Source organism: Phodopus roborovskii, unplaced genomic scaffold, assembly GCF_943737965.1.
Source record: "Phodopus roborovskii unplaced genomic scaffold, PHOROB, whole genome shotgun sequence".
In the NCBI taxonomy this organism is placed as follows: Eukaryota; Metazoa; Chordata; class Mammalia; order Rodentia; family Cricetidae; genus Phodopus; species Phodopus roborovskii.
The window spans coordinates 8,388,423-8,412,151 of NW_026126482.1; the positions used below are offsets into that span (position 1 = coordinate 8,388,423).

Here is a 23,729-nt window from a genome sequence, read left to right on the forward strand (position 1 = left end):
GTGTGAGGCCACCAGGAAGGCAGACTCTGAATGGGAGGCTGGGGGGGGGGGCGGGGGGCAGTGAGTCTCTGAGCGATGAGGGCTCTCCACATGGTGCTGGCCTCAGGGCCAGGGTGTCTCTTGCATGCTGTTGGTAATCTTACTCCTCTCCTGTCTCTCCCCACCTAGCCCAGTGCCCTAGTCCTATTTCCTCTCCTACCCAGTCACTATGCACATTTCCCATAGAAGCCAAAGGCTAGGAGTTCCCTGGGGCTCAGCTGAGAAGGGAGAGTCACAGAAGCTGTCAGGCCATTGGCCACCTGGGTGGCAGCCGGTCTTGGGTACTGGGAACAGGGTGGAGAGCTCATTTGACACCCACAGTTGTCTTTTAAAGGTTCCCCTCTTATCCCCATCTTCCCTACACACACAAACGATGCTGTGAGCCCAGACAAGTTCCTTGTACCCACTCAGCGCCCTGGTCCCTTTCCCTCGAGCCTCAGTTTTTGGCTACTAACTGTCACAGTATACATTGGTAATAAAACCTCTCCCCAACTCTTGTCTATGATTGAAAGGCTATATATTATATTTAGGGGAAGGTAGGCAGTACATATTGCACTTGGAGAATGCAGGGCTCCATCACAGATCCGTGGTGTCCAGGCCAGGGTTGGTAAATGACACGTTCCTCTGCTGCGGTCCATTTGTGCCCACATGTCTTCCCGAGAGCACTGCACTCAGGGGCTCTGGGTCCGGTTCGGGAGAGTCGTGTGGAAGTGGCTTCTGGAGAGACAAGGAGGGAAGGGTGAAGATGGGGTTCTCTCCCCAGCCCCTGGGACAACCTGGGCCTTCACACTCATTACCAGATGGCTTCTAGGCTGGAGTTTCTTGCCCTCACTCCTATTGGGGTCACTGTCTGGTTGTTATATCTCGGGAACAGCTATGGCCAGGTGGGGTGGGCCTTTGGCCTTTGCCTAACCCCAAGAGAGCAGTGTTCTAGCATTCTGCCCAGTCTTAGGCCAAAGAGCAATTTGGTCACATTCCTGCCTCCCGTACCCCAGAGCAAGCTGTGTTGGGCAAGGTGGGTAAATTCCCTGACAGAGCCATACACACCCTGTTAAGGGAGGTAGAGCTAAGGGGCAGAGCAGGAACTGGTCAACCATTCTTGTGGATATCCATGGTAAAATACTAGAATCTGCTTGAATTTGCCATCTCCTATCTTTTTTATAAATGTCACCCAGGATTACACTATACTTGTCATGACACTCACACATCTCTGCTGTCCTTCCTCTTGCCCTCCCCATGTGATGTCACACAGCCCACACTTGTCACACATATGCCTTCCTGTGGGGGGGGCAGCCCCTGAGCTACCTACTCTGCTGCAGCCATTCCTCTTCCTCCGCAAGGCCAGAGCCCCAAGTCATCCCCTGCCTTTCCCTGGATACTACAAGGGTGTTTCCAGCCTGGGATGTTACCATCCCTGGTAAACACTGGAGCAAGCAAGACCTTGGGAGGGTTAGTCAGTCTGCGCTTACGGACCCCGAGCCAAAAGCGACTGACCAGCGTAGCACTAGGTAATGTAACCGGGCACCTAAGTCGGGAGTCTTGACTTCTGAGCTGATTTACCCTGCAGGCTGCCAGGCCAGACAGCACTCCCTGAGCTTCTGTGTCCCTGATATGATTGACAAGGGGATCGGGAGGTCTCCGGGCTATGCTACTCACACCTTGCACATAGTGTTTACAGGGCCCTTGTAGGTCCTAGTACTCAGGAATTGCAGAATAACACAAAAACCCTGCCTGTCCTTCAGCCAGTCACACCCTCTCTCCTGGCTCGTCTTTCCCAGCCCCGGGGCAGTCAGGAACCCTAGCTCCGCTCTTGAAGGGGTCTGCAGAGTCCACAGTGCCATCCTCAGGGCCTTGAACTTTTTTACCCCAGTTCTATCAGAGAAGTTCCCCAGAGTTTTTGCCTCGAACCACCTTCACACGGACATGGGCCACACACAGGGGCTGACTGCCTTGCTACCCAAGATCCCCATTCTTGGGAACCCATCTAGAAGTCTTTATGCCAGACTTCTCATCATCATACATTTGGAGCCCTGCGCAAGCCCAAGAGAAGCTTTGGGTGAACCTCTCTATCCAAGAAATTAGTCCTCCACCAGTGGTGGTGGTGCACACCTTTAGTCCCAGCACTCAGGAGGCAGAGGCAGAGGCCAGCCTGGTCTACATACAGACTGAGTTCCAGGACAGCCAAGGTTACATAAAGAGACCCTGTCTCGAAAAGAAAGGAGGGGGGAGGAGAAAAGAGATGGGGGAGGGGAGGAGAGGGGAGTCCCCAGGGAGGATAAGGTCTGCAGCACGGGTAGGCTGGGGCCTGTGGGGGAAGGGCGGTGTGATAATGCAAACACCACTTCTTCCAAGAAATGACCTGTTGCAGCTAATGAGCCCCAAAGACCTTCCACTCCAGTGAGAGGAGGGGAGCCCCTCTAGAGAGCCCCCCTGACGTCACTGTCCAGTTCCAGTGATGTTCCACTCTACCTAGACGTGGGAATTGCCTGAAGAGTCAGTCAAGGCAACATGTACCTGTAATCCCACCACTCAAGCGCGTGGAGCAGGAGGATGGAAAGTTTGAGGTTGGTCTGGGCTACACAGTAAGAGCCTGTGGGGAGCTTTGGAGGCATATCCTTGCCCTGTGCCACCCTGTCCCACCCTGCCTGACCCCGTCCCACCCTGGGCCATCGGGATCAGGAGCTGAATGTGACCTGAGCATCAGTTGTTTTAGAATTCCCCAGGTGATTCCAAGCTGTGAGTGCTTGATCTCATCCACTAACCAACTAAACATCTAACCAGCTAACCGAGTTAGCAAGGAGTGGTGTTGCCATTTAGTCATTTATTGAGCTTCCCTTCTCTGCCTTTGTTCGTGTTCAGATTTCTTCCTCGCCTACTAGCATTTGTAGAGAGCTCAAAAGTAGGCTTTTTCCTTCTCCTTTTCATTGGTTTGGGGTTTTGTGGTTTTGTTTGTTTTTATTTTGGAGACTGAACTCAGAGCCTCAGCAAGTGCCCTACCTTTATACTACACACTTGCTCTGACTTAATCCCCACGCCAGCCTTGCAGAGTTGATGTTTTGATTACCATTTACAGATGAAAAGAACAGAGAGCCAAAAGCAAGAAGTAGTTCACCATAGAGCACATTAGGGAGGAAGAGGAATTGGGCCTCATTCATCCTGAATTCCACCCCTTCAGAGAAGTCTCAAGTCAGAAGCCCCGGGTACCAACTCATCCCCCATCCTACCTTCATTTTCTTACTGTCTGTGTCCAAGTCCACAGCATTTTTGTCGAGGGAATTGAGGCTATGGGAGAGGAGGTAGAACTTAGATGGTTAGCAAACTGACCCAGCCTTCCCAATCTGTGACCTTGCCACCATCGTTACCATCATCACCGACATTACCATCACGAGCATTACCAACATTACTATCACCACCAACATTATAAGTATTCCACCGCCATCGCTGCCACTATCACCAGCATCACCGTCACCATGACTGTTATCCCCATCACCACTTGTTTCCTGCTACCAACAACTAGTCTGGTAGTGAGAGAGGCCGATCACCTGACATTGTCCAAGTCACCGGAAGAGAGGCACTCCAGTCCCAGATCCTTGGTAGGGAGGTCCAGCATGGGGTTGGCTCTGGGGAGAAAGTTGGGTCAAGCAACCGTGGCCTCCAGCGATCTTACAGAGCCTCTTGCTCCCTTTTGACTCGTACTCACCGATCAGTGTTATACATGTTGGTCCCAGGAATAGCAGCTGTTGAAGTTGTTGCTTCTATTGGTGTCTTCCGGGCCTCCTTGCCAGCCTTCATAGCTAGAAGCTTCCGGCGGTAACTGTTGAACCAGGAGGAAGTCACATTTGCAACATACTCACTTAGTGCCTACCGGGGGCCTTTGACTGTGACTTAGAAGGATCCAGGCTGGTGATAGCTTTAGCTGGTGTTTATAGGCGGTGGAACCACCAGCAAAGGGGATGTGTTGTCAAAGGACCACACAGGCGGCCAACGGTGTTGCCTAGAGCAGAACTCAAGGGAAGCTACCAACTGTGTTCTGGGAAGGGGAAATGGCAGTGGTTTGAAGTGCTCAACATTTCTACCCCAAATTCACAGAGGAACGTAGCGCCAGTCCCATTCTGCGGGCAAGGGGACAGGCAGTCTTACCCATGTCCCTGACCCTAAGTTCTTTCTACCCACTCCACATACATTGGGCATCTGGGCCAGAAGAGAGCTGGAGACAAAAGGGGAGACATGCAAACCATACCTCTTCCGCACACACAAAAGGGCAGTGATCAAAATCACGAGGACCAGCAACAAGGCCACTGCCAGTCCTATGATGACACTGGTGAGCAGTTTCGGCTGATCAGACTCCTGGCTCTCCTGGGAGCTCTGGAGAAAAGGAGGGTGAGGAGGCTGCAGGACACACACCCCTCCCCCCCGTGACCTCTGACCCACCACACTCACCACCACCACCAGGCCCAGGTGCAGTAGCTGCTTCAGTGTGTCCTGGTCCCTCCGGATCATCCTGCCACAGAGCCTTGCTTAGACCCGGGGCCACTGACCGCCCCTGGGGACTTTTATTCTGTTTTCCCCTGCCCACCCTCCCTGAGAGCCCCACTCACACATTCAGCTCGTTAAGTGTCAGGGCTGACCCATTGGAGAAGACAAAGTAGGCATCGAGGTAGGACTGGACTTGGGCCCTGGAACAGACAGACAGACAGCCCAGGGACATCACAAGTCTCTGCAACTATTGTTGCTTGCCTCAACGGTGCCTGGGGACACTCACCGAGCCGTAGAGTCTATGTTCTGGATCGTCACAACGTAGACAGAGGTCCTGGTCGCCTGGACAAGAGCCCTGCAAAGACACAGGTATTACAGACACATGGAGTGGAGCCAGAGCCCAGGGCTGTGCCAGTGGAGTCATTCAGAGGGAAGGGCGTGTTCACTAAAGAGCTGACACTGCACAAACTAGAAATGGAAACCTTCTCTTCCAGGACCTTTGTTCTTCTCCGGGGCATGGCTTTCACAACTGCATGTGGCAGGCTTGTTCATGCCCCATTCCACCCTTGACTGGGCATGGGCTTCGGGGTACAGGCACCGGATCAAAGATAGGGACAAGTTCAAGGACAGGCCAGGACCAGGGTACAGCAGTGTTTCGTCCAGGACTAACCCCATAGGCCCGTTCTTCCCACAGCCCTTCCCAGACCTACGCCTTAATCTCCTCCACGTTGGCACCCACTTCCTCCTTGTTGGAGGAGAACTGTAGCCTCACACGGTAACTCTGGTCCACAGTGAAGAGCTAGGGTAGAAGAGGATGTAGAGAGGAGACATCAGAAACAAACCCAGGGCAACTACAAGATCACTGATAGCACGTTTCTCGGAACGCACATCCACGGTTACAGCACACGTGCTGTGTTCACCTGCAACCCAAATTCAGACACCACAGAGAGCACACAAGAGAAAAACAACAGCCCAGCTCTTACTTCAAAGAGGCCATCACAATGAAAGTTTCATGAGATTTTATCTTGGAATTTCCTGCCTATAAATAACCCCAGGGACATGAACATGTCTCTCCCTGGCCACACTCACAGAACCCTGGCGGCCACGCTGTGCCTGTCCTGACATGCCTTTGCTCGCTCAGGCTACCTTGGGCATCTCCCCTCATCACTCCATGGGTCCCAGTGACTGTGCAGAGGCCCATGCAGACGCCTCACGTGATTCCCTCAACACTGCTGTCCTCACCACCAGGTGCTCTCATGTACCCTGATGTACCATTCTGTGTCTGCACGAACATCCCTGGAAGGAGACTGCTGGCCTAAACACTGTGTGTCTTGTAAACATATGTAGAGCTTGGCAAATACCCTTCCTTGACCGACTTGATTTCCCAACAAGGATAAGGAGAGTCTGGGTCTAGGAGCAGCATCACTGGCTGTTAGGAGGATCATTCTGTCTTTCACATAACTAATACGTACTGGGAATTTACTTCCTGTCTGCATGCCAGTTGTTCTTGACTCTGCCGCGTGGATGAGAATAAAGTCCCCACTGCTTAGAAGTGTGTGTGTGTGTGTGTGTGTGTGTGTGTGCACTTGTACGTGTGCCCACTCATGCACATGTGGATGTATGTGTTATGATTTGTTTTGAGACCAGGTCTTGCTATGTAGCCCAGGGTGACCTCAAATTCAAGCTCCTCCTGCTTTTTTGTCCCCCACGTGATGGGATTACAGGTCTGCCTCACAATGACAGGTATTCTGGATAGAAATTCAGTAAAAACATTCCTTTAATCTCAGAACTTGAGAGACAGAGGCAGGTAGATGTCTGTGAGTTCAAGGTCAGCCTTGTGGATATAGGGGCTCTAGTCCAGCCAGAGCTACATCGTAAGTCCTGCCTTAAAATAACAAAATATAAAAACAAAAGAGAAAAGAAAAACCCAGGGCTAGCCAAGAACACCAGAGGCTGGAGACAGGGGATGGCACTTACATTCAGAGTGATCTGGGTTTCCAGTGCAGGGTCTGAAACAGGCTGGTCCTGAGCCTGAACTGTCACCTGGTATATGCCTTGGAGAGTGGAATCAAGATTGGTCACCAGCCTGTGAGAGATGGCAAGACACAGCTTTATTCTGGGCCCTTCTAGCCCTCTGGAAACCTACCTGTACAGCTTCCAGAATGGAGACCCTGTGTGAGGCTGAGCTCCCCACCCCACCCCAACCAACCCATCCAGCCATCCATCACCACATTACACAATGTTGCCAGTATACAGGTCAGCTTCCACAGAGCGGATAATCTGGAAGACCTGGACAGGGTTGGTGGCCCCATCCTTGGAGACAAAATCTGCTTTCAAGATGGAGAAGTTGATGACCCTATTGTGCTGTGAGTCCTCATCTCTGGCCTGGGAGCAAGAGTGGATGTCTGGAGTGAGTCTAGAGAAGGCTCCCCATTCCTACCATGACCAGAAGCCGCAACCGCCACTCAAAACATGCACATGCTTTTTATTTTTAATTTTATCAAGTAGGGCCTCACTGTGGAGTCCTGGCTGTCCTGGAACTCACTATTTAAGCCAGACTAACCTTGAACTTTCAGTGAACCTCCTGCTTCTGCTTCAGAAATGCTGGAACTACAGAAGTCTACACCACACCTGGTTAAGCTTTTTAAAGGCGAAGTTCACTGTGCATCCACACTTGCCCAGGTACCTTCTTTTGCACCCCAATATAGCAGGCCACCACCCAAAATACTCCGATACTGAAACCTGCCTCCCTCTCCTCTCCCCAGTCGCCAAGCACATACACGCCCACTCACAAACACAGCCATGCTCAGCTTAAGAGCACCTAGAGTGAGCATCCTCCCTCAGTTAGTGCGCATCTTCCCTTTAAAGCCCTTGTTTTAGGGCTGATTAATGTGAACCCACATTCCCTAGTGGATCAAAAATGAGCAAGGAGGAAGGACAAACATTCTAAGGCCTTTAAAAAGGATGTGACAGACAACTGGGGTGCTGGCTCACACCTTTAATCCCCAGCACTCGGGATGCAGAGGCAGGTGGATCTCTGAGAGTTCAAGGCCAGCCTGACCTAATCCTGTCTTGGAAAAAAAAAAAAAAAAAGAATGCAATCGGTTCACAGAGCTTCAAGATCAGGGTGAACAGCGGGGCTTCCGGTTGTAAAAGGAGTTATTTTTTTTTTTTAATAACACACACAGGAACATATGCACCTACCCACACATGTATATCTGCACATATGCACACACATACAAAAGAAAACAATTCAAAATCATGACTAAATGGGGGCATTGGCATGCAGTTGGCTGAAAACTGGAAATTAACTGTCTTAAGTCTCAAAAGAATATACAAAAACCTGGGTGGGGGCACATGCTTTTAATCCCAGCACTCAGGAGGCAGAGGCAGGTGGAGCTCTGAGAGTTCAAGGCCAGCCTGGTCTACAGAGTTCCAGGACAGCTACAACTGTTATACAGCGAAACCCTGTCCGGAAAAACCAAAAAAATAAAGAACCTACAAAGGAAAAGTTGCTGTCCCCAGGAGAAGAGCTATGCTGAGGACACCCTCAACTCTGCAAGGGAAAGTCAGACCTCTCCAAGCCTGGAGCACACTGCTCATGTAGTATTAGCCAGGACCACCAGCCTCTTGTCAAGGGGGGAAACTGAGCTGGGCTTGGTGACTCGTTCAACACCACAGAAGCAGGATTTGAGGCAAGCCTGGCCTACATAGTGAGTTCCAGAATAGCCAGGGCTACAAAATTAGACTCTGTCTCAACACACACACACACACACACACACACACACACACACACACACACACACACACACATGCATGCATGCACATGCACGCGCACTCACACAGAGGAAACTCAATCCCCGAGAAGCCAGAAAGCTGAAGTCCCAGGGCCTCACCCCACATGGCCTGGCCACCCTCTAGTCACACACACACACACATCCATCACCATAACAAATTGAAAGTATCACTGTAATTGTGCTCAGGAAGCTATTTAAGTAGAAGCCCTTTTAATTTACAATTGGCTATGGGTTCTCGATCACACTCAAGAATTCTGGCATCATCAGGAAATCTAGCCTACAAGTGGTGTTTCTGGCCATGAAATTTTTATGAATTCTAAATTGAACAATTAGCAGAATGGGAGAGCATTGCCTGGGCCAGTACTGCTACAGCTCAGGCTTTGTGTGGGCCGGTTGTGAGCCCAGCATACCCAGGCTTGAAATGGCTTAGGGGCAGTTGAGAGGCCAGAAGTGCTTAGCTCTGTCCCCTGGAGTTGCTGTGACCGATAAGGGCTGGAGCTGAGGACTCACCTGTACAGAAGCCACCTGCTGGTTGGGCAACACGAGCTCTGGGATGATCACTACAAATGGGAACAGGAAGAGGTCAGCACAGCTGGACAGTGCTCCTGGCCCAGCACTGCCCATAGGCTGAGTCCACACCACGAGCCCATCCCCAGGCCCTCTGCAAAAGCGACTCTACTGCAGCGGTCCCCGAGGCTGTGGTTGGCAAGGTATCCATCCTCACTGACCATGTGGGGAAACCCAGGCTGGAAGAGGAAAGGCCTGCCTTAGAGCTAGCCAACACTGACCCAGAGCTGGAATGAAAACTCAGATGTCCTTTCCAGCTACAAGCTGGGAACAAAGGTGGGCTGGACCCCTCTGTGGCCTAAGGAGGGTATACAGGGGTGAGATGGGAGAGGGAAGGGTGTCTAAAGGTAAGCTGGTGTTAGGAAGCGTGTGTGGCTACGACACGGTGACGATGGGTGGCTTCATTCATTTACCAAAGGTCTGGTTGACAGGCAGGAAGTAGGGAGCATTGTCATTCCTGTCCTCGATGATGATGGGGAGGTTTCCTGAGGAGATGAGATCATGTGGGTCAAAGCTGTGAGCCAAGTCCTCACCCAAAGAGCCTGGGCCCCATCAGGCTCTCTCCACCCCTGCTCTTCCTGTCCTGTGCTCACTCCTGCTCCTCACCCAGGTGTCCCCACAGCCTCCTCTAGATTTCCAGTCTGGTGAAGTTGTTCCCACCTCACAGAGGATGAACAGTTGGTCAGGGCCACACGAGAGCGGCCATCCAGAAGTGGGCCTGGATCTGCCCCAGCTGACCAGGCCATTTTATACATGGATGGGTATCACTCAGTAGCAGCACACTTGGCCGGCACGAGCAAGACCCGGGGCTGCATTCTCAACCACCTAAGGGTGTGTGTGTGTGTGTGTGTAATGTTACTGTGTTTGTCTACATTAATGTATAAGTATGATGTGTACTTTTTAGTCAGTTGGTCATTTCAACACTCACTCTGAGCCAGGAGTAGTGACACACAACTATAAATCTAAGCACTTGGGAGGCTGAGGCAGGAGGATTATACATTTGAGACTAACCTGTGTTAGAGTGAGACCCTGTCTCAACCAAAAAAAAAAAAAAAAATCCTACCTACTCTGTCTCTGTGCCTTGGCTTCTCCATCTCGAAGCTGAAGTTGGTTCGGCATCACTAGCTCATGAGTTGTGCAGGAATAAAGCGGGTAAATGTTTTAAGGTGCCTGTGTGTCTGAGCTATGCTCACGGTTAGCAGGGCCCTTGCTTGTGCCTGCATGGAGGTGGATGAGGACTTGGCTAGCTCTGGAGTGCTGTCGTTTCACACATGGCAGCCTTCAGTGGGTGCTTCCAGACACCCCACTAAACACTGCGTGCATGCTCTTACACTCCACAACCCAGCCCTTGGCCAATCCCCACCGGATAGGCGGAGAACGGAAGCGCTGAGAGGACGTGGCCAGTGACATAGGGGACAAGGGCTGATGTGGGTCCCTGGACCCTAAGCTGCAACCCTGCAAGGCCTCTCACCATCGCTGCTGTAGGCGTCAAAGCGGGGATCTGTGGTGAGGTCATGTGCCCGCACAACCAGTGTGACCAGATGGCAAGCCTCGTAGTCGATGGCCTCACTCTGATTGATGTACACCGAGCCGTTGGCAGTCATGGAGAACCAGCCATGGCACACGCTGCCCACATCAACGTTATCCTTGGTGCAGATGATGTCCACTAGTTCTATTCTCAGCAAGGAATCAGTGTCCACGTCCTGGGCCTTCACCTGAGCCACCTGGCCGTGCTGGGAGCCATTCTCAGCTACAGAGACAGCCTGGAGCGAGACTGCATCCAGGGTAGGTGGCTCATCGTTTACGTCCAACACAGCTACCGTGAGACTGACTGTGGACTCGAGGCCCTGGGGGCCTGGGTTCTCAGCGCTCACTGTCAGATTGAAGAATTTCTGTGCTTCGTAATCCAGGCTCACATCGGGGAGCAGCCAGATATACCCCTCGGCCCATCCCTGTCCCAGCACCTTGCCCCGGACAGCAAAGTTGTTGACGCCAGTCCCGGACAAGCTGAAGCTGATGCGGTTGTTGGTTTCCGTCTGGTCAGCATCCCAGGCTTTCACTGTGCCCACAAACTCTCCTATGTACAAAGGACAGGGGTTGCAGGGCTAGCCATGTTGGCCTCACACATTCCAGGCTGGTCCTATAATGGAGCTGTTAGCTTGTGCCTCACTAATGGGTGTCAGAGATGGGGTATGAACAGGCTCTGCCCCAGTGTATCCTCCCCAAGTGCTGGTGAGCCAAGGGATAACACCAGCAGGAGTATCCTGCATATACCCAAGGTGCTAGGATACATATACCAGTTATCTGCACAGCTAGCCATAAGGGCACATACCTGGATCCCTCTCCTTCACAAAGAATTCGTAGGAGGATTGGTTGAATACAGGCAGGTTGTCATTGATGTCCTAAAGGAGAAGGCAGGTCTGAGTCCTAAGGACCATTTGTCTCAGGTTTACCCTCCCCAGAACCATCTGAGAAGCCAGTAGTGTCTCTGCTCAGATAGAGCCACTGATTCTGTGCCCCTCAGATAACACTGCCCAGTTTCCAGATGTGTGGACAGCCTTCCAGAGAGGCCAGGAGGTGGTCCTTCTGTTTGACCTCAGCCCAGAACTACTCTAGTTCCACAGGTTCCTGTCTGTGTTCCTCCTGGCTTAGCCTGAGGTCTCACTTCTCAGACCCATGACATCAGCTCTGTGCTCAGTCTGAACTGGGATCTGATACCCTGGACATCTGTCCTCGCCCACCACACACAGCTGGAGCGTTGTCTCTCATGCTATCCCCAGTGTGGTCATGTACCTGGGAGATGCCTTGGATGCTCGCAGCCCTTGCCAATCTGCTGGCATACATGCAGCCTTTGATGGCCAGCTTTCTCTGAACAGCCATGGGGTGGAGAACTGGGAGCAGAACTCTAACCCTTCAGTAAGGTGGGCCTTCCCTACTCTTCCCCCCCCCACCCTTCCCTTCCTATCTTCCTCTCCCTATCTCCTCTCTCCTTCCTTCTACTTTGTCTTTTTCTGAGATAAGAGGTCTCGTCACGTGACCATCTCCTGAGCTTATAAAATCCTTCTCGAAGTGCAGAAGGGGCCTCTGCTCGCCGAAGCGCATGGTTGAGTGGGGACTCCTCAGACCAGTACCACTGGCTTCTTGCACAAGGCTGCTGAATTCTCGTGGTCACCCTGACTCACACAGGAGGGGCTAAGAGTCGGCTGCGTCCATTCCTGCTCTGACTCTGCCGTGGCTTGGGTGTCTTCGGCCTTCATTGTCCTCATTTGGAAATAGGGCAGCCTCTGACACTTTCTTCAAGAGTATGTACTCATGGGGGCAAAGGGGTCCCTCTACTTCAGTAAGTGCAATTCATTTTCCCCTTTAGTATGCTACCTTGTTCCCAGGGTGCCAGCAAATACGAAATCTACTTCAATGTCTCCATTATCTCTGGCGTCACAAGGTCTGCTATGTAGGCCAGGATGGACTAAAAACCGTCAGTCACCCTGCCTTAGTCTCTCAGGTATTGAGATTACAGCTGTGCACCACATGCTTGCCCACCCGCCCCCCTTTCTTCTTCTTTTTTTTTTTTTTTTTTTTTTTTTTTTGATTTTCGAGACAGGGTTTCTCTGTTGCTTTGCAGCCTGTACACCAGGCTGGCCTGGAACTCACAGAGATCCACCTGCCTCTGCCTCCCAAGGACCGAGATTAAAGATGTGTGCCTCCACCGCCCAGGGGCCTCTGCTTTCCTAGTGAAGTGGTTGTCACCCTCCCTAATTCGTGCACAGGAGACGCAGGTGCAGCCAGCCTCGCCCGCCCTTTGCTTGGTGTCAGTCAGTAGGGCGCCATGCACAACTGTGCGTGGCAGTCAGCCGAGACACCCTCCCTGGGCAGCGCGTCTTCCGAGCCTCTGCATTCACTCACGCTGATTTCACCCCTACTGTTCCTGACTTCAGGGCTAGCGCTGCCAAGGTCCGCCATACCGAGTTCTCAACCTACCATCTACCACGCTGTACAATGCACGAAGTATAACTTGTGCTAGAGCCGAGGAGCTAGGCTGCGTGAGAGCCCCCTGCCATTACCTCCACAGTGATGCTGACACTGGCTTCAGTGCTGAGGGGAGGCTCGCCGCAGTCAGCCACGATCACAGTTAGTACGATGTGGCCCTCCAGGGCAGGGTCAATGGCCTCCCGGTCCAGCGGCTCCAGGTTCCTCAGGAGCCCTGTGTTGGGGTCTATGGAGAAGTTGTGGCTGTAAGGCCCAGGCAGCAGGCTGAAGTGCAGGCGGCTGTTGTTCGTGTCTGGCTCATCATCGTCATAGGCCTGTGAACACAGTTGGCCGAGGGTCAGGTACAGAGGCCTCAGGCCCAGCCCCTCCCTCCTGCACTGGCTGATGTGGCATTGGCTGGAGCCAATGGGAGACAGGCCATAGCTCCCTGCTGAGATGTGGGGCACAGCCAGGAGGTGCTCTCCCTCTGTGCCTCGAGCTTGCCAATCTCCCGGATAACTGCTGCGGGGCCTGAGCTAGATCCTGCGGACAAACCTGAAGTGGGGTTCCCATGAAGCTGAGGCTGCCCAGGGGGTGGGAGAGCATACGCGGAGACTGGACATTTTTTTAATGTCCACGATTGCTATAGCATGCTCCTTTTCTGCCTCTCTGTCTGTCTGTCTGCCTTTCTATTCATACACACACACACACACACACACACACACACACACAGAGGGGGGGGTCTATTTTTATTTACTTTGACACACGGTCTTATGTAGCCCAAGCTGGCCTCACACTCACTATGTAGCCAGGGATGACTTCAAACTTCTGATCCTCCTGCCTCTATCACCAGAGGCCCAGGATTGCAGGTGCGCACTGAGACGCCCTGTTTGTGTGGTGTTGGGAATAGAACCCAGTGCTTTTTGCAGGTGTAAGTCAAGCCCCCCCCCCATACCAAGTGAATTACAACCATAGCCTAGTACTATATTTTTTCTTTTTTTTTTTCATAAGTTGAAAAGAAATTTTATTTTATCTGTTTGAGTGTTTTGCCTGCGTGTATATAAGTGTAGGGTTTGTGTGCCACGCCCACAGAAGCCGATAGAGGGCATCAGACCCCCGTAACTGGAGTTACAGATAGCCATGAGCCACCATGTGGGTGCTGGAAATCAAACCGGGGCCCTCTCCAAGAACAGACAGTGCTCTTAACTGTCGAGCCATCCCTCCAGCTCCCCACCCAACTTTTCTTTGAAACGGGGGTCTCATTATGGAGCCCTGGCTGGCCTGGACTTCAGAGATCTGCCTGCCTCTGCCTTTCAAAGGTGACATCAAAGGTGGGCATCATCACGTCTGGCTGCAGTGCTGTCCTTCTTAAACGGCACATGCTTCATACAAACGGTATGTGCATGTGCATGTGTCAGGGCCCCAAACATCTGGATTACACTGGCATGAGCCTGTGCAAGGAATGTGTGCTCCCGACCGTGACCTGGGGCCTTCCACCTGACTCCAAACCATGCTGTCACCTCTGCAGCTCCTACAGCCCTGCTACCTTTGACGGCACAGATAACACCATCAGTAAAGATCTGTGGACCTTAACTAGTAAGGATCCTCTGCACTGGAGTCAGCAGAAGACGTGCTGGAATGTGGTCTGGTCCTTTTCACCCTGCTCACCCTACATCACTGCCTTCACTTCGGTTCTGTGGGGTCTTGCTCAGTAAATGCCCTCTTCATAAGCAGCCAGAGACGGCTCTTCCAAAGGCACGACCCATCCGCCCCCACAAAGGGCCTCAGCGCTTGGCTGGTTAATTCGCCAGGCACTCCTCTGCATCCGTAAGGGTACCACAGTTCTGACAAATCGGAAGCGTTTCTGCCACAAGGCTCTTAAAGAACAGGAACAGGAGGAAAAGTCCACAGAGATCTGGACCACAGCCCCAATTCTGACGTTGATGACAGTGTGATCACAGAAAGGCTGACCTTGGAGCATCTGCAGGAAGCCTCAGCCCCCTGAGCGATGCAGGGACTGAGGTGACCTTCTGAGGCCCCTTCTCAAAAGGTGTCCAAGTGGGTCATCCTAAAGGAGAGTCTCAGTCTCGCACCATGAAGGATGGAGGGCTCCTGGCATCTTTGGAGTCTCGAGTGGGTTTTTACCAGATGACCCTGGGAACCTGGCCACTGAGCTATCCATTTCAGCCCCAGTTGTTAGGCAGCCCACTGCCAGGGGCTGTGTTCCAACTGTGGTCTTTGGTTTCTGGATTTTAATGCTATCTTTGGATCCTTTAATGATGTCACCAAGTTTTGTTACTTGTTCTCTGTTTGGATCTTGGGTTTTATGCTTGTTTTGCTTTTATCCAAACATTGCCTGCACAGCCCTGTCTTAGTACTTGCTCTGTAGACCAGACTGGCCTCAAACTCAGAGATCCCTCTGCCCCTGCCCCTGCCCCTGCCCCTGCCTCTGCCTCTCAAGTGCTGGGGAACACACCACCACGCCTTGCTTGGATCTTCCTTTTTGTGTAACTCTCTTTGGAATGAGTTGGGGATGCATATATTAAAGAACAATGTGTTTGTGAGGCCTGTTTAGCCACAGCAGGCCTCTGCAGAATACCTCAGACCCATTATCTCATGTCCTGCTGACTCTGAATAAGGATCGTGATTCTTCATTTTCCAAGAGGAAACAGATGCCCAGAGAGACTGAGTGACGTCCTTAGAGTCACACAGAAGAGCTCAAACATCATACAGGACCAGCGTGGTCCCCTCCCTCACCTCCCCGCCAGGTCCAAGGTGGTTCTCTCACCTGGATGGTCACGGAGACATTACCACCCTCCTCTGGCACAAAGATGTTGTAGGAGCCTCTGACCACAGGTGCGTTGTCATTAACGTCCAGCAGGGTGATCTGTAGTGTGGTAGTACTAGACTGGTTCCCGCCGTCGGTGGCCTGCAGGGTTAGGTAGTATACTGCCTGCCTCTCCCGGTCCAGCAGCGTGCCATTTTTCACGGTCACAGTCCCTGAGATGGGGTCCACCTCAAACACATCTTCTCTGCTCGGAGTGACCAGAATTAGCCAATAAAGTGACAGGACATGTACTTACACTTGAATTTCAGACACACGACAACACAGATGTGAAGGAATCTTGTGCGGTATTTCCAACACCCTTGTGACTGTGGATTGGTCACTCTGTGAGCGCCCTCAAGTGTCTGAGAGGTGGGGCCTTTTGGGGAGTTGTCCCTGGCCCCTTCCCTTCCTCTGGTTTCCAATCTTGTCATACGATCTCTCCATCTCACACAGGGCCCTGCCATGTGACTCAGTATACTATGAAGTCCTCACAAGGAAGAGCGGACGGCACCCCACCCCAGAACTAAATAAACCTCTCTGTTTATAAAATACCCAGCCTCGAGTGTTCTATTACATAGTCACAGAGAACTCATCATTTTTAAAACGTTTTCTGGAGTGGACACACACCCGGGCACCTTGTACTTCTGCCGGCTGGTCTTCTCTACCAGCCCTATCCCCACAGGGAGGTGGAGAAGAGCTCCCCTGCACACCCTAATGAGCTTACCCATTTCCCGGAAGCAGACTGTAGGTGATCCGACCCCATTCGCCCTTATCCTGGTCTGTAGCCTGTGAGGCAAAGATGGCAAGATACTGGAGAAAGGGCCATCTGTGGCATCACACCGCTCCCTGGACGAGGCTGCTGTGCTTTCTGACTCCAAAGGCTCCCCGCACGTCTGCATTCACACATATGCACACTGCACACACCCAGATACGTCCACACACGCACTGAGTGAAACAAAGTCTGGGACTTGCCCCTTTCAGCACCTCCCCCCCCCCCCCGCATGGTCCATCCGGTATCACTCACACTGATCATGCTGGTGACCACAAAACCTGTGGGGCTGTTCTCCGGCACTGTGAGTTCATACAGGCTCTGAGAGAACGTGGGCCTGTGGTCATTAATGTCTCTAAGATGGATGGTCACCGTGGCAACAGAGTAATTCTTGCTGACTGAGTCAGTGGCCACAACCTGAGGACAGAGGAACAAGCAGCAGTGTAGGGGCCGGTGTCCTGCGGCCTCTGTGTCCCTCAGCGGCCTCTGTGTCCCTCAGCATGGACCCGGTGTCCTGGGGCCCCTGTATCCCTCAGCATGGACCCGGTGTCCTGGGGCCCCTGTATCCCACAGCGGCCTCTGTATCCCTCAGCATGGACCCGGTGTCCTGGGGCCCCTGTATCCCTCAGCATGGACCCGGTGTCCTGGGGCCCCTGTATCCCTCAGCATCTTAGCAAACCGTACCTCCACCGTCATCACCGTCTTCTTCTCATAGTCCACCATCTCTGAGTTTCTTACCACCACCTGCACACTCACAGACCCCGCCGCTCGCTCTGGGGACACGTTGAAGGCTTCAGCATCTTCACCTTTCAAGGACAGCAGGAAGGTACCATTGTCGCCCTGTAAAGGAGGGTGGTATGGTGGGGATTGACCCCCCCTACCTGTGTCTTTCCCCCAGGCTCCAAGCTCAGGCCTTCTGCAAAAGCCCTCTCAGTGAGACCCACAGAGGGAGTCAGAAAAGACCTAGACAATAGTCCAGGCGCAGGAAGCTGGGCTGGGCATCCAGCTCTGTCAACGCAGCCTTGGCAGTTGGGGACTCTCCACAGCACTGTGGGTCTCCAGGACTGGAGAGATGAGTCACACTCACCTGCCTCCCATAATATTCCCATCGGCCTTCCTTACCAGCCCTCACTCACCACCCACACCCATCCCAGCCTGTTCCCTCCAAGCTGCCCTTCAACACTAGCTACCGGCTTAGCACAGCCACCAACCTGGTGTCACCACTTAGCACCCTCCACTCAACTCGTCACCCAATCCCGCCAGACCATGGCCTTGCCCATCACCTCTGTGGTGGCTCCTTCCCAGTTGATCAGTTAGATCATGTTAAACATACCAGACACCTTTCCTGATGCTCCCACTTCCCCAAACCACAGGCTACCCAGAGCCAACAGCACCACTGTGGCGGACACTTGCCGCTGCCTAGCACCTAATAGCAACCTCCGTTCCACACTGCTCAGCACCACCCAGCATGCCCCTGAACACTGACAAACAGTACCAGCAACCTTCACTTTGCACAACTCACAGGCTGGTGCCACCATCGTTACCATAGTTTCTGCCTTTGCTCCCCGTGGGCCCCGCTCGTCAACCCGCCATGTGCTGGGCAATCCATTGCCCATCTCAACTCCACTCATCACCCACTCTCTTCCCCTGCTTGCCCTCCCCCTTCACTACTTCCTTCTCCCATCTGGGACCCCTCCCCTCTCCTGTGCGCCTGCCTGATCTGGATCATAGGCCACCATGGTCAGGTTGTCGATGGGGATTCGGGCAGAGGTATGCTCGTCCACGTAGCCTGTGAAGTTGTCTTGGGCCTCTTGGGGGCTAAAGGAGCAGCTTGGGAGGCTGCAGTTGTAAAATTCTGGCTTGTGGTCGTTGACATCAGTCACCCTAATCGTGATCCACATGCTCGCCTTGGCCTCTTGCCCGTAGATGTTATGATGCTCCTCAGTGGCCTGAGGAACAAAACAGAAGCCAGAGGGCAGAGACCTGTGCTCAGACAGTGAGATCCAAGGCCAAGGGGTCGAGAAGAAGAGTGTCACTTACCGTCACCTGTATCTGCACTTCTTCGTTGTCTGTCAGCAGCTGCTCTCTGTCCAGGGGGCCGCTGACCCTGATGACGCCCTCTTTCCCGATGCTGAACCACCCAGGTCTCGTGGAGTCTGGTAGGGAGGTACTTGCAACAACTATTCCAGGGGCTCTGACCACCCCACCCCCACCCCAGCCCTCTCTGGGGGACACCCTGCTTCTCACTGGTGATGCTGTAGGTCACGTTGTCGTTGATGCCTTTGTCTCCATCCACCGCCTCCACCTTCAGAACCGAGGTTCCCTGGGAGGAGGCTGGATGAGTGCATTTGACCCTTTGCTTAGGCACCCACCACTACCCCACACCCTCACAACCCCCAGCACATACCAAGGCCACATCCTCAGCCACAGAGGCTGAGTAAAACTCCCTGACAAACTGGGGGTCCAGGTCTGGCTCATCAACCACCGAAATGGACAGGAAGACCGGCTGGGAGCATAGGACGACTTGGCTGTTATTCCACAAGCCACCTGAATCCTGTGGGCGAGGCCTCCTGTAAGCCAGTGCCATAGCCCCGAGCCCCCCAGCTCTGTCTACACCCCACTCAGCTCTGTCTACACCCCACTCACACAGGCCTCCAGCTGCAGCTGGTAGAAGGCACTCTTGTTGTTGTAGCTGAGGCTTTCACCCAACACAATGGAGCCATTTTGCAGAATACGGAAAAGATTCTTGCTGTCGTCGGTGCTGGGGATCACCTACAACAAAGGCTACTTGGGTGAGGCCTGTTCATGAACCCTACTCTGAGAGACAAAGGGTCAAATATTGGCTCTACCATCGGCCAGAAATGCCAATGTTTCCAAGCCATGTAATCTCTCTGAACCCTGGTTGCCCCCCTTTAACTGGCGTAATTGCTTTGGTGGATTGAAAGTACGTTTTTAGTTGGTGTTCAAGAAGTGGAGGGATCACTAGCAAACCAGCTGTCACAGAACACATGTGCTTTGATCGTCTGGGTGAGCTTGGGCAAGCCCCAGGCCTCTCTGAGCCTTGATCTCTCCGGGACCTGTGGGTGTTTTAGCCTGTAAGAGGCTGGGGTGGCAGCAAGCATTGGACCCCACTTGAGCAATGGGCAGAGTGAGATTTTACTGTGGTGGGAGGGGATGGGGAAGAAAGCAGAGGGTGGTCAGAAAAGGGGGGGCGGGAATCCTCAGCTATGATTGCCTGTGAGGGTGCTGCCCCCTAGTGGACACAAGGCACAGTGAAGATGCCCCAGGGACACTCAACACTCACCTTTTTTATGGAATAATTCACTAAACCTGCTAACCCAGTGTCCTTGTCCTCAGCCCGCACAGTGAACACCACGGAGCCGACCGGCAGGGTCTGTAAAAAGGATTTTTTTTTACCAGTGTATCCACTCCACGCCACCCCTGGGCTGGGCCTTCAGGGAAGGTGTCAGACAGTTAAGATAGGTCAGGCAGCCAGGCGGTGGTGGCGCCTTTAATCCCAGCACTCAGGAGGCAGAGGCAGGCAAATCTCTGAGTTCGAGGCCAGCCTGGTCTAGAGTGAGTTCCAAGACAGCCAGGGCTACACAGAGAAACCCTGTCTCGAAAAACAAAACAAACAAAAACAGAAGATAGGGCAGGCAACAGGATCATTTCCCCCAAGTAACCCTGGTATGGAAACTCTTCCCTACACAGCCTCATACCCCAAGAGCTGACTTATACAGTCTCCCAAGACCACAAGTGAAAGAACATGCTAGAACCCAGCCTAACTGAGCCACACTCCACTGCTCAGTATCCCAAGGGCTCCCTAGAGCGCACAGCCTGAGTCAGGCTTCCACACTCTTGGTCTTCCCAGATTGTGGTGCAAACAGTTTCAGCAGCCTGTCTCTGCTGCTCCCCAGCCTCTACCCTCAGCCTCTGAGGCCGGCCTCATCACTGCCCGAGGACCTTTGTACATGCTGTTCCCCAACCGGGAGCAACCCTTCCCTGGAGATCGCCTGGCAGACTCCTTGCCATCCAGGTCTCTGTTTGGAAGTCACCTGCAGTGGAAAACTCCTTCTGTACACTGTGAACATTACTCTGACTGGCTTAGTAAAGACGCTGACTGGCCAATAGCTGGACAGGAAAAGGCTAGGCGAGAGAGCCGAACCTAGAGAGCTGGGAGGGAGGAGGGCAGAGTGAGGCGTGGAGAGAGACCCAGGGCACGCCAGACTGAGAAAGTGAACCGAGCCATGTGGCAAAGCATAGATAAGAAACATTGTTAACTTAAGTGTAAGAGTTAGCGAGTAACAAGCCTGAGCTATTAGCCCAGCATTTACAATTACTATTAAATCTCTGTGTTGGTTCCTTAGGAAGTGGCTGCTGGGACGGAAACCGCCCCCCTTACAGTCACCTGCCCAGAGGAGCCAGAAGCAGCCCCTTCTGAAAGGACTTTCTTACATTCTCCTGACTTCTCATCTTTTCAGAGTTCTGCATCTCTGAAACATCCCTTGCAGCTTGTTTTTCTGTGTCACCTGTGCCGTAGAAGCTGAGGCCTGGAGCATCACACCAGGGGAGTCTTGCTCACAGGTGCTGTGAGGACCCCGGTCAGTGCCTAGAACGTGGGTGCTGGGTGGGACCTGTCAGGTGGATCTTATGCTGGACCCCACTTCAGAGGTCTTCACAACCCCACGGTCTTGGGGATTCGGAGACAACACTTTGTCAAGCACTGCACTGAGGGACCTCAGGGAAAACAGTTAAAACACGGTACCTCTGGCTGAAGACAGGGCTACAGCACAGACCATCCATTCTAGACCTCTGAATTTTCTCTAGAATGAATCCAAAGTGAGTGCTTGAAAGCCAGGCCTGTGCATGCTGGAAACGGGGAAACAACCAGTCCTTCTGCGGAAGCCTCAGAGGTGGTGCCATGATAGCTTGGAGCCAGAGCTGCCAGCTCCACGCCTCAGGACAGAGGCAGCACATGCCAATCTAGTTAGTTGGCTCCAGCTACACCTAAGGCCGCGTTCCTCCTGCTTTTCATAAGCACGAGAAAAGTGGCTCCTTCCACACCCCTTTCCTACGGAAAGAATCCTAATCCCAGGTGCTTGCTTGTAAACTGTGGCCCTGTCATTCATGGCCTCCCCAGACAGATGCTCCACTGAGTGGTGTGGACACCCCCCGAGCCCCGTCCCACAAACACTGGGGATACCTCACTGATGCTAGTAGAGAACCCAGAATTCTGGAAAACAGGTGGGTTGTCGTTTCTGTCCTCCACTACCACCCGCAGTTCCTTCCACACCTGCAGGTAAGAAAGCCCAGGTGAGGTCAGAGAATGTGGTTTAAGATGCCAGCACTCGGCTACCTTTCTCCTAGATGTACTTCCGTGCCCCTCCCCTCGCTCCCTTCAACTCACCGGGCTGTTGTGATTGTCATTTACGGAGATGGTGATCGCAAAGGAATAGAGTGTCTGAAGCAGTAGGGAGAAGAGGTCCCTGTCAGTGTGAGAGCCCAGCCAGGACTCTGGCTCCAAGGGCCACCCTGCCCACTCCCTCTCTCCGGGCTTTCCCTACCCCACCACTCTTTACCTCGAAGTCCAAAGGGCTGACCAGCTTCACTTCCCCAGTGGCTGGGTTGACAGAGAAGAAATAGGCATTCGGGCCGCTAATCTCGTAGGTCAGCTTGTCATTATCTTTGTCTGTAGCCACCAACCAGAAGGCCACGGAACCTGCAGATGAACAAGAGTGCCCCAGGTCCATGGCCACCTCTGTTAGAGTGGTCTGGTCCAGCTTCCCAGAGGGCAGAGATGCAGATGAAACTTGAAATTTGGGATTCTGACACCCCCCCCAAAAAAAAAAAACACCATCCAGCTTCCCTTCCTGCCTCTGGGCACTAGACTCCAGGGAAACTAGAACTATGCAGTGCTCTGTGGAAGGAACACTCTTGGTTGTGAGACACGCTGCCTATTTGATTTGATGGCTGCTTTTTAATTTTCTTTCTAAGGGAAAAAAAAAAAAGGACTGTGTTAAATGACCATCTCCATGATAAAAGAGACACTTTCTGATTAGGAGATGTTAAGATTCAGAAAGACATGGTTCTGGTGCCTGAGGAAACACACAGCTGGCAAGCCAGAAACAGCGAGCTCTGTCCTCAAGCTGGTGAGGAGTTGTGACTGAGGTCCTCTGTCCACAACCATGGAGTCAACCAATCACAATGGGCTAGGACCCTCCTCAGACGCCCAGATCGGAGGGTACTCAGGTCCCTCATGTAAAGTGATGGTGCATTTGTGTAGAACCCAAGCTTGTCTCCCGGACCTTCAATCCCCTCGAGACAACTCTAACACCAGATACGGTGCAAGAGGTTGGTTTAGAAAGTAAGGGCAGGAATAAAAGTTGCTATAACCTTTTCCCCCGAGTATTTTAGCCCAAGGAGGCTGAACCTGTAATGTGAGAGACTACACATGTGATCATTCAGGCTGTTCCTCGGACATGGGTGGGGAGCCTGAGCCTATGTGACCACCTTGGGATAAACGCTCTGCTTTGTCCCAGTACGGGGACCATTACTCACCCACTGGTAAGTCCTCTGGCAGAGTCACTAATGTCATATTGCTTGCAAACACTGGTGGCGAGTTGGCTGTTGCTGTAGAGACACACAACAAGGGACAGCTGTACACCCTGCACCCCACCACCCACTGGCCCCTTGGATGCCCACCCTTACCCTTACAGCCAACCTTCAGCTCAGTCCACCCACCTAGACCGAGACTCCTCTGTAACCCTCCCAGGGCCTGCCTAGGGTGGGCCCTTCAAGCTGGGTGTTTACTAATGAGGGCTGGCCCCTCAAGGTTCTGCTGGGGGTCCCCAGTTTAACACCCCTCTTGTAGGGGAGGGAAGCACTCACCAGACGGCATGAAGGCAGGAAGTAGTGCACAGAGCAGCCACAGCCAGGCCATCGTGGAGGGACCTAGGAAGAAACGTGTCAAGGAAAGGCATCTGGGCACAGCCCTCACTAGTGGCAAAGCCCACTTGCCTAGGTCTGAGCCTGAGCTATCAATGGCCTTCACTCTAAAGCTTCTATCACCCTCTGTTCATCTTCCACAGGGAAGTCAGGGATAGCAAGCGTGCTTAAGCCTACACTTATCACCAGAATTCATCACCCACTGAGTGCTGGGCACTGTTCTGGGTGCCTTAAGTGTGTGGTAGCCTTGTTTTTGCAAGCACAGGGCAACTGTCAAGCACTGGGCTGAGTCAGTGGCATGCCTAAGGCCACACAGCAAAGAGTAACAAGACTTGCTTTGAAC

At 52.8% G+C, this 23,729-nt stretch overlaps 1 protein-coding gene across 1 annotated transcript; it reads right to left on the reverse strand.

Moving 5' to 3' along the window:
* Positions 1–297: 297 nt before the first annotated feature.
* Positions 298–23,387, reverse strand: Cdhr2 (cadherin related family member 2). The gene is made up of 31 exons (XM_051194248.1): positions 23,330–23,387; positions 23,000–23,071; positions 22,021–22,160; positions 21,849–21,902; positions 21,645–21,734; positions 19,746–19,835; positions 19,088–19,213; positions 18,849–18,995; positions 18,689–18,764; positions 18,482–18,597; positions 18,157–18,390; positions 17,126–17,281; positions 16,697–16,858; positions 16,397–16,458; positions 15,634–15,877; positions 12,941–13,180; positions 11,212–11,281; positions 10,351–10,956; positions 9,293–9,364; positions 8,823–8,872; positions 6,752–6,900; positions 6,493–6,601; positions 5,226–5,314; positions 4,802–4,870; positions 4,638–4,715; positions 4,480–4,540; positions 4,280–4,404; positions 3,740–3,853; positions 3,582–3,659; positions 3,264–3,321; positions 298–756 (listed from the first exon to the last, which is right to left on the reverse strand). The coding sequence occupies exons 1-31, from the start codon at positions 23,379–23,381 to the stop codon at positions 616–618; spliced, it is 3,930 nt and encodes a 1,309-aa protein (XP_051050205.1). The 5' UTR covers positions 23,382–23,387; the 3' UTR covers positions 298–615.
* Positions 23,388–23,729: the final 342 nt, after the last annotated feature.

What these genes read in the sequence shown, in the direction of transcription:
- Cdhr2 (XM_051194248.1), bottom strand. Translation starts at nt 23,381, where the DNA reads ATGGCCTGGCTGTGGCTGCTCTGTGCACTACTTCCTGCCTTCATGCCG. An exon ending in AGCTGCAGCTGGAGGCCTGT is followed by an intron (nt 18,996 to 19,087) that starts GTGAGTGGGGTG and finishes CCTCGCCCACAG; the next exon opens with GATTCAGGTGGCTTGTGGAA. An exon ending in CTTTTGTGTGTGCGGAAGAG is followed by an intron (nt 3,854 to 4,279) that starts GTATGGTTTGCA and finishes CTGGTTCAACAG; the next exon opens with TTACCGCCGGAAGCTTCTAG.